At 37.5% G+C, this 14,162-nt stretch overlaps 1 protein-coding gene across 5 annotated transcripts in view; it reads right to left on the reverse strand.

Moving 5' to 3' along the window:
- Positions 1 to 487: 487 nt before the first annotated feature.
- Positions 488 to 14,162, reverse strand: part of HELZ (helicase with zinc finger) — an 89,319-nt gene continuing 75,644 nt past the window's right edge. For all 5 annotated transcript variants that reach the window (XM_075770604.1, XM_075770603.1, XM_075770602.1 and 2 more), the window contains 8 exons: positions 13,717 to 13,910; positions 11,080 to 11,290; positions 10,512 to 10,588; positions 9,801 to 10,368; positions 9,191 to 9,431; positions 7,522 to 8,035; positions 4,389 to 4,641; positions 488 to 1,174 (listed from right to left, as the gene is read on the reverse strand). In XM_075770604.1, the coding sequence (XP_075626719.1) occupies positions 843 to 1,174; positions 4,389 to 4,641; positions 7,522 to 8,035; positions 9,191 to 9,431; positions 9,801 to 10,368; positions 10,512 to 10,588; positions 11,080 to 11,290; positions 13,717 to 13,910 (2,390 nt within the window). In that variant the 3' untranslated portion in view covers positions 488 to 842. The remainder of the gene's footprint in view (positions 1,175 to 4,388; positions 4,642 to 7,521; positions 8,036 to 9,190; positions 9,432 to 9,800; positions 10,369 to 10,511; positions 10,589 to 11,079; positions 11,291 to 13,716; positions 13,911 to 14,162) is intronic.

The following is a 14,162-nucleotide window of genomic DNA, read 5'->3' on the forward strand; positions in this document are numbered from 1 at the left end:
ATTTAAAAAACCTATCAAATTAACTTTTCAAACAAGCTTATATTACTAGCTTGTCCAAAAATAAAATGTAGACTTTTTTTGGGTTTTTTGTTGGATTTTTGTTGTTTTTTGTTTTTTATTGTTTTTTTTAAAGTATACCAATACTTTTTATCTGAATGTTTCCAAACAATGGCATAGGTGTCTGCAAAGAATGCCTTTACTTTACCCTACAGTGGATGGAAAATACAATACCACATCATACAGAATCTAAAACTATAAAAGTCTGAGAATGCAGCATCCCTTCACAAAAAAGCTGATAAAACTGAAAGTATTTAGAAGATGCTGCACCTTTATTTAAAAAAAAAAAAAATTAAATGAATTTAAGCAGAAATAACATACATTTTTACATTAACTGGCCATTTCTGGTACAGAAACCCAGCATAGTATGCTAATGTTATTGAATAAATGTAAATGCTACTTACAATCTTCTTAAATACAATTTAGACAAACTTTTTTTTTACTTTTTTCTTTTTTTTCTTTTTTTTTCCTTTTTTAAAGTTGTACAGGTAACCTCTTGGCTGCTAGTTTAATGCAACATATCATTAACATTACACAAATTAAAAAATAATGTGTGTGTGTTTTTCTACAGAAAAGCTTTCAAAAAACCGACCCACATCAAAAAATGCAAAATAATGGAATATAATTAAAAAAATTAGTTGCAAGTCTAGCAGCAAAGCAATTAGGTGAGGATATATTTACTAATATAAACAAAGGGAATATTTGCAACTACAGGTGAAGCCTCAACTATCTTAGATCTACTGACACAAATAAAAATTAAATTCTCTCTAAAAAAAATAATCTGATTATTTAAAATAGGAGTAAAAGCCATTGCTACCTGATGAACTACCTAGGCTAAGTTCCTGAAACAAAGACAAAGGGTCGCTATTCTTTTTTGTCTGCTCAGGAGGAGGTTTGGGCTTTGGCGGAGCCCGCAGAGCACTTGCGTAGGACATGACAGGTTTGCTCCCACCAGCGTTCTGCTGGCTGTTGCTGTTCGACTCGACGATCTGCTTGTTGGGCATGAGAGGTGGGAACTGGCCGAGATGTTGCAGCACGCTGTAGTTGAAGGAATTGGATAGCTGTATGTTTTCAGCCTTCAGGTGTTCCTCTGGGGGCTTGACCGTCTTCGGTGGAGCTGCGAAAGGAGTAACCAGAGTTTGTCTGAATGAGCAGCTCTGACTCAGGAAGGCTGTCTGTCGTAACCCCTAAGTATTAAGGGGTACTGAAATGACCTCTTCTGGTAACCTTCTTCCCCCTCCCAAGCCCCACCAATTTCCTGTGTTTAGTCACTCTTGGTGCTAGAAAATTTCATAATTAAGTTACCTAGCTTCGTTTCCAACTATTGGATCTTGTATTATCCTTGTCAGCAATGCCAAGACGACTGACATTGTTGAACATGTTCTCCACCCGTGTGTACGTAACGGAGTTCATAACGCTGAACGTGCAATTCTGCACAAATGGATTTAGCAGATGCACCGAAGGTAAGCTGCTTCAGAATGGGCTATACTCTAATTTAAACACTTTATCCACTGAGACAGCACAAAGACTATTTCATTCTTCTTGCTTTACAGCTTAATAGGCTAAAATTAAAATTTACAGCACCATATATAATTCATTCTCAAACAGCAATTCAGAGTCCTGAACGCCAACCAACTAATTATTGATATTTTAGCCTGAATGCATTCCAGCTAATTGATATGTTCTTGCTCCACATTTAACAACTCCTGTAACTATCAGAAAAAATGGTGCTTTAAACCATAGGTATAAAACTGCTTTCAAGTGAATTTCCTGAATCCTAATAAGGTATCTTACTTTTATCTGGAGAATTCTGCTGTCTTACATAGCTAAAGAAACTACACTGAAATGCAGGTATATAAGATATATCTAAAATAGCCCAGGAGTTGGGCAACAGATATATTCTGTAATTATTTCAATCTTTAAATATATACGTTATTTTTAAAGTCCACAAATGTACCATCAAATGAGTACAAAAATAGAAAAACATAATTATATAGTTAAGTTTCTCACTGGAACAATCACACACAGGCTTTTGTTCTTCATAAGGTAGTCAAAAAAAAAAAACAAACAAACCAAAAAAGCGCCCAACAACAAAAAACCCCCCACAAACCAAATGCATAGAAGAATGAATATGGAAAGAACGTAAGCAAAATAGTTTTTCTAGGGTTGCTACGATTCAAAATAACCCCCAGAACACAAGCAAAAAACCCTCCCACAAATAACCATAGCACTCAAAAGAAGTTAAGTAATGACAAGCAGGGCCAGAGGTGAAAGCTATGTGTGCCCGAGGTGTCTAACAGAAGAAAAAAATAGGAAATAAACATATTGAATAAGAACTTAAATAAGTTTCTATCAACTGAAAAAGGAATGCAAATCAAGCTCTCAAATTGCAATTTTGGAAAGTGCCTGCATATAACAACACTGAGCAATTCACAGCAGCTCTCCTTGCACTATAAATCCACGTTGATATAACCAAATACTTGTGCCGCAACCATGTCTGACGTACAGGAAATATAAGCCCTTGAATGATCTGGTGTGATGATTGCTCACTCTCAGGCAACAAATACAGGCACAGGACTAGTTCATAGCATCTCATTCTTGTGGATTTTTATTTCATGGATAAAAATCAATAGTAACCAGAAACTGAAGTTACTGGTCATTAACCCTTAGCACTATAAAACACATTTGGGCTTTAAATATGATCATTGTAGCCAGTGAGCTGTAAAGGCAGAAAAGCACAGCAGCCATAAAATGGAGATGTTTGCATGAACTATTAGATACAGGGCAATGTTGCATATACATTCGTTTACAAAACAGAAACCATGTTTAACCATAATAAAAAATATTTTCATAGCAAATGCAAATACTAGTCAAAACTTGCCCGTTTTGGTTAGGATTTATTATTTGATAGCAAATGTATATATACAGTACTTTTTACATATGTGTATTTCCTCTGAGGACTGTACTCACAAATGTGTACTCAGTCTTTACATTAAAGCAAAGAAACCTGGTATCAGCTGATTCCAACGTAATCTTGCTAGGGTTCCTGAGTTCCTATTAGAGTCTAGAGAGCAACTTCAGAGTGATGCCACTTGTGATGACACACACTATCCTGCATTCAGTGCTTGATTTTCAGTAAAAACAAAAATAGATTGAAGGAGATGCCTTGAGCTTGAAGCTTTGAACTTAGCACTAAAGATGCTGCCGCAAACATGGTTTTGTAAAAATAACATTTTCACACTTTGGTAATGAAAATGCACACTAGGAACTAAACTCTTGAGTGCTGTCGCTTATATAAAGAGCTTTTTTCATTCAGTCTACACTGCATGTTTTTATTTCACAATTACTATGCCATGAAATTAGATGGTTTAGGTTTATAAAATTTGACCAGAAGCAATTAGATCTTTTAAGGACAAAAACCCCACCTTATTATTTTTTCACATTATTAAGTGTTTTTAATATTCACACTGGAAGACTGTTCATATTTTTTATTAATTTTTTTTTCCTAATTACCGTTGGAGATACTTAAAGCAAAATCACAGAGAAGAAACTGCACTATCCTGGTAATTTTGTTTTTCACAAAGATTAAAAATACGGAGAACAGAAGAATAGCTGCACTGCTCCAACTCTCTACTTGCAGCTTTTTTTAATCACTGAAAAGTTAACGTAGTTTCTCTCTGCTAAATCAATCAGTACTACTACTACCACCAGGGAAGCCAGGTTCCAGTGTGATTCTTCCACAGTGAGAGTTTAAACTTCATCATTACTTTGATGAAGTACCAGAATTTACTAGAAAATACTCCCAGATTACTAATTCATTTTATGCTGTTGGTCTCCTAAACTGTAGTATCAAGAAGTAGTATCACTGATTCTGGAAACAAATAACCTATCTTTCAAATAAATCCCATCAGTTACCTTAGGTTCTTTTAGCAAAAACTCAGTTGTGCTGAAACCACTGTAAGAGAACAGGTGGGTTTACTAGAACTTTTTTGAGAAGACTGAGAAGCAGTATTGCTTTTTGTAGATGAAGAATACCCAACAGCGTTCTTTAGACATCAGCAATATACCAGAATGTTAACAAGAGAGCAAATGAAAATAGGATTACTCTGAGCAAACCTTTAACTACGAAACCAATGAATACTTCAAAAATTAAATTAGTTACGAGATAGGAAGAGATGGCAGAAAACATTTTATGAAAAGAAAAAAAGAAAAAAAAAAACCCAAACCCCACAAAACCTCAACCTTTTCATTTAGACTTGCTCGCTCCAGCCTAAATAGTCTACTTAAAGGAGCGGGGAGAGGAGAGAATCAAAGACCGAGTCTGTACCTACCTAACAACTCCCGGGGTGGAACTGCTCTGTTGGCTCCGTTGCATGGAATGTTTGGGTATGGGGCAGATGAGGAGGAGTTAACCCACAACTCAGGTGATGAATAGTTGAAAGATGACTGGTTATTGTGGTCCTGAAGCTCTTTACACTGACCAAGACTGTCTTGAGGAGTGCTTAATTCTTCAGAACAAGCCTGGACTGAACTAGAGGAAATTCTTCTTTGGTACAACGGCCTGCCTGGTCCTCTTGGTTCATACTGTGAATAAAAAAACAAAACAAAACAAAAAAAAAGGCCTTTTGCTCCTTTTATTCAACTGCATGTATCAAATGCGATTTTTCATCCAGTATTTTTCCATGCCATGTCTCAAGGGGAAAAAAAAAACCTTCGCATTTAGAAAAAAATCTAATACATTTCACGTTATATGTTGTATATTGCAGTGTATTTAATCACACAAAACAGACACAGAATTTTTAAGGAAGTGCAACAAGGTTCGACTGAGATTCCTTAATTCTTCTCAACCCTTACGTCTTACATTCCTATGTGGGAGATGTACCATACAGTGAGGAGAAGATATGCAGCACTGCTAGAGGAAGCAAAGGAAGCACAGAAAGATACAAAAGCAAGAGAAAATGTTCTAGTTCAATGGAGAGAGGAGAAAAAAATGGGGTTTAGTTTCCAAAGGACAAATGAGTGACTTGTATACCAGGATCTGGAGAACTACGATAGATTTGTATACTGGATTTTGTGTGTGTACACACAAAACAAATGCTCTTGAGAAGTGTGTGCCCTCAGGAGAAATAGTGCAGAGAATTTTATCTGAAACCACAGAAATTACTTGCTTCTGTAAGCCCTGTAGATCACGTAGATGAAAACGGCAGGAGCTCCATTAATTAACCTGGTGGCTTCAAGAATTCAGATTTAAGGACCCTCTAAACTTTTGACCCTCTAAACTTTCTCAAGATTCAAAGCAAGCCTGCTGTATTACAGTTTGCTTAAAAAAACCAAAAAAACCCAAAAAAACCAACCAAAACCACAGTATTGCTTCTTTCTGCACTGTACTAACAAGAGCACAAATAACAAGTCATAGAAGTAAATCTATACTTGGTAAAGGTAAAAAGTAAACATCCTAATGAAATGTCATTAAAAATTACCTAAATAAACATCAAATAACTAGCTCATAATGCCCCAATATTGTTGTTACATCATCCACAAAAAACAGATGGGAAAAGAATGCATGAAAGAAAACTAATATCTCATTATAGCTGCCACACTATTATAATGTATCAAAGGAACAGCACTTAAAATATCCTGTCACTACTCTATTGAGGATATTCTTCAACAACAAAAAAACCTCAAAATTCAGAAGTTACTGCCTGAATCACACCCAAAAAGTACACTTTTTATTAAGTTTAATGGGCAATTTTGGTAAGTGATCAGGAAGTTATCAAAGTTCTGGACACTTGCATGTACAGGACCAGACACAATAACTTAGGTATTCCCTTTGATACGCAGTTCAAGCCTGGCTTGACCAAAAACATGCAAAAGCTTTCAAGTATCAAGTCAATGAACAGTTTTATAAAGAGTGATTGAGAAAACAGTTTAGTAAGGATACCAAAAGTCATGACATCTCCCCTGACACCTGCTTTATATGATGGACCTCTGTTAAAAATACACCTAAGAACTGCACTTTGGATGTCTTTGTGACTAGCAGCCTTGGAAACTTTACATGCAAGTCTCCGTCTTGTAACATTGCATTTGGCATTTCTGTCACATATTTTGAAAGGAAGAAGAAATAAGAACTAAAACGAATTTGCACTAATTACATAAAGGCTCACTCTATTTGTCTTCAGATAGCAGGAGCTGTCACAAACTCTGTAGGAATATTTATTAGTTTATTACTGCTGAAAAGCCATCGTTCCTATGTCCCGCTGTACTGACAGCATTAACTGTTGTCACAAAGTATTAGATTTTATACAAGGTGGTATGGCTTAATGGACTGAGACATAAAATTTCTAAATGCTATAAAACGAAACCTTACTACAGATCTAACTGGGCCTGAGGACTCCATTAACCTCTCTGGATCTGTATAAGACAGAAATTTGTAAAATGCACTGGAATCCAATTTTAGTTATTTTGCTCAGGCACATATTTTCTATTTTCAGAAGTCAAAAGACAATTAAATATGTATTATGTGGGATAGTGATGAGCAGGGATGCCCCACAGCTTCTGAGAAAGACTTGACCGAAACGCATCACAGAACAAGCCACTTAATTTTATGTACAAATATTAGATTACATGCAGTCAGTGCAAGACTATCTGAGAATATTAATTCTGACATTCCTGGAATACAACCTGGCTCCAGCATACCCCACGTCTACATATCATACACTCCTTAGCACTCCGGATTCCAACAGGGATTAAAAACTCCTGTTCAAAACGTGACCTGTCCTAGCTGTATGTGCTTGCATAGCCTGCATCCCGTAACAAATACCCTTAGAGTCCAGAACAAAAGAAGATGGGGAGGGATAGAGCCAGCTGTGGTGTGGCAGGGTTTGTGCTGGACCCAGATTCACGTAGCGCAGCTGGATATCTCTGTGCTGATTTTCAACACTCTGAGCACCCAAAATACACAGGATGGCTTCACAGAGAATTCGCTCAGGCCAAGTGGGATTTATTAAATCAGGTTTTGTACCATGTTAAAACAACTGTACCGCTCTGGTCTCAAGTTAGCATGAAAAGTAACTCAACCGTATTCACACTTTAATACTGAGCCACCTGGCTGGCTGATTCAAGCTGACTTTCCAGAGAGTCATTTCAGGAGTTTGCACCTGGGGTGTGATTAATTTGCACTCCAGATAAACGACATGCAGAAAATTGACCAATGATTCCAAGAAAACTGAGTAACATTCAAGAAGCCCAGACCTCCCGATTTGTAGAGAAAATGTTTTACCTGCAGTGACGAGAACCATGAATACGCACAGGGTGAACAGAGAAGCCGTAGAGAAAATTTTTGCCTCACAGAAATTCCCAATATGAGCTTTTAATATGTGAGGCATTTTGCATTCATAACCACTTCAGAATATAATTTGATATTAAAATGCTACGACAATTGCACACGCAGACAAAAATGCCTACCTCTTCTAAGCTGTGGAGCGAAGAAGCAGATACTGCTCGAGATGTGAGTGGATGAAATGGCTCCTGACCAACTGCATGCTGATGATTCTGTATTTGTATAAAAGGGTTTTGTTGCGACCTATGGGGCAATGGAGGTATACCATAATGAAAGCCCTGCCCCATAAGGTGATTCTGCTGTAGGTTAGCATAAGTCCACGATCCATCAGGTTGCAGGTATTTCAAGGGAGATGGGGTTATATGTTCAGATGGCATTGAGAAAGGGGGATTGTATATTTGGGGTAAATGCTGCTGAAATGCTGGGTTACTGGGTATTTCAATGTCTCTGTTGTTTTCAGTGAAGTTAGGAAAGTGACTGCTGTGGTTAGAGTTGCAGGAAGGAGAAGGGAGTGCTGGTGGGCTTCTGGGCTGAACTTGTCTGTACTGCAACAGTCTTGACTGAGGGGGTGGCATTTCAGCTAAGTCCCGATTTTCACTTTGATCACGGTGTGACAGTTCTCTGAGCAAATCCTGGAATCTGTATTGACAGAATAAATGTATCAAGAAAAAGAAAAAAAAAAATGTTTGGCTGAAATCCCACTCTTTTTGAGGTTGAAAAAACTCAAAAGCACAAAACACTGAATTTAAATATACTCATCTTTGAGCTTACTGACCCTAACTTCAAAGGATATGACTGTGAGCAATCAGAAATTAGGCACAAGAGGATTAACTGGATGAAATACCTACCTGAATCGTCTCAAAGTTTTAATAACTCTTGAGATTTCCTTTTCAGTCAGAAGAATCAATTTTTTGTTATCTCTTAAGAGACAACTAAGGTAAGGATTTCCTGCTTTATTATACAAAGCGAAAAACTTCACATAGTTAAAGAAAAATTTAACCCCTTAAAAGGCAAAAGCCAGAACTATCAGGGATTCCCCTCACTTGCATGATATTCTTCCAAACTTCTTCAAAAGGTCAAGAATATTCAATTCAGCACTTCAGAGTCAGGTAAGAGAGCATTCAGAGGCTTTACCATGGCTATAACATACCAGATGGAAAATAAAGCATAGTGGGAGATGACAGTAAACAGAGGCAATTTAAAAATCCAGCCTTTACAATATACATGATTAAAGCTGATGACCACTGGAACCATTTTTCTGTTTATGTTCAACAGCTTCCTTTCTTGACCCCTAATGCTCCATCTCAAATACAAGCATTTTTTTAATCTGCTTTTAAAAGCAAAGGCTTTTTGAAAAGGAAGAAAAGTTTGAGTTTTATTGGGGAGCAGTGTTTGGGGAGGGGTGGACTGGCTTAGTTTCAAGCACATAAATTTGAGACTGCTAATTCAATTCGAAGAATTTACAACTTAAATAGGCCTCAACTACACTCAGACACCTCTTTTATAAACACAAGGTTGTTACTCTCTATCCGTTCCTTATTCCATAAATACAGCACTGAAAAGCTCCATAAAAGTATTTTTTTCACTACAGCTTTACTACCCAATATACTAACAGAATAAAGCATAACACATAATAAAAGCATAGTTGTAAGTCAGCCTGCCAACTATTTTAACCTTCATAGTAACAGCAGCAAAAAGCAATATCTTTAGGTGTCTTGCACTTGATCACAGTGTTACAGATAGGTGCCCACTGCTCAATTTTATACAAGCTCTGATGACTCAGTAAACAAATACCTTGAATATGTTGCCTCTGTTTCATCTTCTGTATTACTGGCAAGTTTCCAGTTTGCCCTAACTTGCTGCTGTTGATGCAATCCAATTGGTTGCTGAGGAAGATGTGGTAGATGAGGATGGTGATGGTGTTGATATGGAATAGTGCCTTGACTGAGATAGGCATTATGTTCATTCCATTGCTGTAACCTGGCTTGTTGTTGCTGCCTTATTGTTTCCAAAGCTACATTTCCATGCATACGATCTATAAAAATAGTTTTAAAAAAAAAAAAATTTATCTAATGCCCCTTTTAAAGATCTTTATGTCAGAAAAAAAAGAATACTTTTTATACAGTTTATTCCAGGGCCTATATATACTAACTGCATTGCAGTGTATAACCTGGTTATTTAAATCATATGGAAAACCATATAAACATGAATCTTCTAATAAAGTGCTGAATATTCAAACATGCCTCAAGCAGCAAATTATGCTCAATGACATTACTTATGGAAACTAACCCAACAATGACCCAATTCAGAGCAATATGCCTGAAAAGGTAAATACCTCCTTCATTTTCACTTCAATGTAGTTATAATTGCAGACTCTGAATTTAAATAAAGAAAAGTCACCTACCTAAAGTGTCCCCTAAGGGCATTCCTGATGGATTCTCTTCAATGAAATTGTTCAAGTGGGTTGGCAGAACAGGGTTGTGCTGTGCAATGGGCCTCAAAGGATTATTAACTTCTTGTAACATAGGTGGGGGGTGTTGTTCTGAAATCACAGCATCTACAGCAGGAGAATGTGGTCGGTGGGGAATTGGATTATTAAAAAAAGATTGGCTGGGGCCTGCTTGGTAAGCAGGGGAAAGCTGCGAAGTTTGTGGAGGCTGCTGATTCAAATGATTATGCTGCTGAACTACCTGGCTTTGCTGGGGTGGCATTTGGTTTTGTTGTTCAGGCAAATGATTTTGTTGTTGACTTAAAAGGTTTTGCTGCTGTTGCAGAGGATATGGCTGCCTTGGTATCTGCGACAGGTGCGGGAAGTGGCGATTGGGGACTGCATACTGTGAGTGGGGTGGGGTGAGGTGGAGATTCAGCTGCCTGGGGTTAAGATTATCTTTGCGATGAAATTTAGCATTTGGATAAGCAACACCGGAACGTGACTCTGGGCTTCTATTCTGGGAATTTGCTTCTAAGTCAACCTGGCAAAAGAGAATGAAAAAGCTTTGCAAATTCACATTAAAAACACCAAACAAAAACCACGTCAGTGGTGAATAATTTCATTAAAAGAGGGAATATTAAAACAAAACACACAAAAAACCCAAACCACACCAAACAAACCCACCTGCTTGGATTCCACAGGTTTCTTCTCAGGTGTTCGAATTTTACTGATTTCAGGTCCAGCAGTGTTTTCACTCTTACCTATAAACATTTAAGAAATTAGTTTCAATAGAAAAATGATTATTTTGGAGTTTTTTCCAGACACAGGAAAATTTAGACTTATTAGTATAGCATTTACAGCATCATAGACATTTAATATAATTTACCCAAATAACACTTTTCCTTTAATCTCTGCACTTTGTTCCTTAATCATCACTAAGTAGTTCTTCCAGCTTAATTGCAAATAACATCAGCAGTAGTTACCACTGGACTGCAGAACAGAGACAGATGAATTATACCCTCAACACACTCACACCCCGGCTTTGATTACTTCCTCCTCTAAATCTCACAATATCTTAGTTATTCTATTTGTAACGACAAATCACAGGTTATTTCCCCAACTCTGTGGATCCCTCAAGGGAGGAAGGGAGGAAGGCAGGAAGGGAGGAAGGGAGGAAGGGAGAAATTCTTTTCACAATACCCTAAAGTACAAACTCTCAGAACTAATTTGCAATGCAATTTCAACAACTAACCATTTCGACTTTGTTCGTGTTGCTCCTTGTCTGGATGCTGAAGCTGCTGCTGTTGTCCTATGCTAACTGGTGAATGATGTCCCAGGCCATAAGGTATAGGAGACCCACGCCCATGTGCCTGTAACAGGTTCATATTATATGCCATAGCTGCTTGATGAGTAATGATTCGAGGGTCAACTGCAAACCTACCCTGATACCCCGTCCATGGTACCTACGTAATTTTAAAAGAAAAAAAAAAAAAAAAAAGAAAAAAAAAATGCAATCTGTCAGGGTACATTGAAGGAAGTAAAGTAACAAGCACACTGATATTACGTGAGTAACGAGTGGTTTTCCACGCATCAGTTGACCTGGCACACTAGCACACAACTACAGGTGGTGCTGGAAAGGGAGAGCTATAAGGGGCAGCCTAGCAGCAAGGGGCAAAGAGCAAAGATTTTGGAGGACTACTCTGGGCAAAAAATTTTGTATCAAAACCCATTCTTGTTTCAGTGGTTTCAAAATTCAGAGAGAAAAGACTGATGGACAAATTGTATATCAATAAACTTTACATTAATCTCCTCTAAACAGAAGTGGGTAAAGTTCAAGAAAATAAAAAGCCCTTTCTCCTGGTAGTTAGAAGAGACACTAGGCTATGTCTCTGGGGGGGAGTCTCTAACCTGAGGAATTCTTTATGGTCCTTTTACCACCCAGTGTTGTAATCTTGTAACACAGAGTGAGTGGACATACCATGCCTCTGCACCCACAAGACACACAGTGAAGTTAACAGGACTGGTGGCAGAATCAAGAGACTATCCACACGTTAGGTATGACAGGGCCACTCCAAAATGTCTGTGCTACTGACACAAGTTTGCAGATCATCTTCCTAAATATTTGAAGTAAAATCCACCTCCTGAAACCATGCAAAAAGGTCGGGAATTTTTACAACATTTTAAATTTTATTCCTAAAAGGAATGCAAAAGAAGACAGCTCTATCTTCTTTTTTAAATTAGTTCAATCTCTTCCCTGTAAAGGGAATTTATTAAAAGGAGGAAAATGTATGAATAAGAGGAGAGTGCAGGGAAAGCAATCAACACTCGAGCTGACAAAGCATCCTTTACTGGTGACAGCAGACCACCTCCTCATGTTTTTACCTTCGATATGGAAACTGCCCTAAACAAAGCAAAGAGATCATTTTATCTTACACAAACATAAACACGTTTTACTTCAGTCCCTACTTGTTTGAAGTGTAACAGCTTTCATGCAATTCTTTTTTTAAATTCGTATTTGCCCTTGAAATGTGCACTTTGAACTTTAGCTTTAGGCTACTATTGCATCTGTACAGTCTCAAATCATCTCCAACAAGCTTCTTTTCAAAAGCAGCTGTCTCATTAGTACCACAGTCTTCCCACTTAATTTATTTTTTAAAAATCCATCCTCAGGGAAGGTGAGCTCAAAACACTTATTTTTAATATTTTTTTTTATTGGAAATACATAAAAATATATTAACCTTGGAACAATAAGACAGAACTTTTAAAATGATCTTGTTTGATATTAACATAATGTGAGCAAGCATGACAAAGATACAGCTGCTGGCCTTCTCATTGCATTTAAATTTATCCATCAAATGCAGATTTCTAGTAAGCTAGGAAAAAGGAAAATTCCTTGACCTAGCAAAGAAAACCAATCTATAGCTGCCAGCTGATCTAAGTCATACAACTGAAACTAGAGTTTCTACAGCATGTCCTCTACAGAACATCCATAACTTAAATTGCAACAGAGGACTTGTATAATTATTAAAACCCAAATGAACTGTATGCCAATGTTTAGCGTCACGAATGGAGTTAAACACATCTGCATGTGTGGGTTCCACGTCCTTCATGTCTTCAGGAGTTGTGTACAACACATGTATGTTACTCCACAACATCACTTCTGCAGCCTTTGCTCTTTCCTCCCCATTCTCCTCCTGGAATATGTGACTGTGGAAGTTAAAAATAAAGCAGAGACTGCTCCTTTAATTTGTGTAAGTTTTGGTGAGATAGTTTTATTTGTAATGCAAAATTCCATACGTAAATGTTGCCTAAAAGACCTGATTAGGGATCTTCACTGTGTTCTCACATGTCATTAAGGAAAAGGATTGGAGAGGAAACTGGTTTGCTACGAGGTTCTGGAAGGGGAAAACATCCCATTATGCTTATTTTTCTTATCACTTCACTTCAGACACCTTGCACTGCAGACATCCAAAGCCGGTAATTTAAACTGTATGAAAGCAATAAAGAGAAACAAGCTCTGTCTGAATCGCCTATGTCTCTCCAATGATTAAGAACTAGAGTAGGCAATTAATTCAGATGCAGGTATCTCAAGTCAGATGAGACAGATCCCACTGGTGTGCCTAAGTCTAGAGCTGAGGAAAATAAACTAAATTACATGAACATGAAATTGCTTTTAGGCTGCCTGGATTTATTTGTGGGAGCAACGTTTTTAAGTCCTCATTTTCTGGTGGTCCTCTGCACAGCCACTCCTAGAGCCAGCTAAGCCCACATAGGGCTCTGAAGTCCTGAAAAAGTTTGCAAAATATTCACTAACTGATTTTGCCATTAATTTTTGTACATACAATAATTGAGGGGGAAAGGGGGGGAAACCCAGAAAGTGAATTCTTACAGGCAAAGGCACAGACATGACCATATTTCCTCCATAGACAGCAGGTACATATAGAATACTTGTCCCAGTGTGTGGATCTATCCTTTGAACAGGACTTGGAGATTTCCCCAGATTGGGGTGAGGTCCCAGAGGAGGAGGGGGAGGAGTATATGCTCGGATAGGATTTCCGATTAGAACAGAAGGATTGGGCTGAACTGAAAAGAAAGAAAAAGAAAAACAAAAGATGTGTACATACAAAAAAAAAAGACATATACACAAAAAGAATATGAAGACTATCTCTTTCTTTTTTTTGTGTTAATAGCATCTATCTTTATAAACCATGTGTGCAACTCTAACAGCATAGGTCTGATACACCAAGAGAAAGCATTAATCAAATCCTGTATCCCATTTCAAAAATTTGAAGAGGCAGAAAATATGAGTTGAGATACAGAGAAACAGGTAGCTGG

Source organism: Balearica regulorum, chromosome 18 (genome assembly GCF_011004875.1).
Source record: "Balearica regulorum gibbericeps isolate bBalReg1 chromosome 18, bBalReg1.pri, whole genome shotgun sequence".
Classification (NCBI taxonomy): domain Eukaryota; kingdom Metazoa; phylum Chordata; class Aves; order Gruiformes; family Gruidae; genus Balearica; species Balearica regulorum.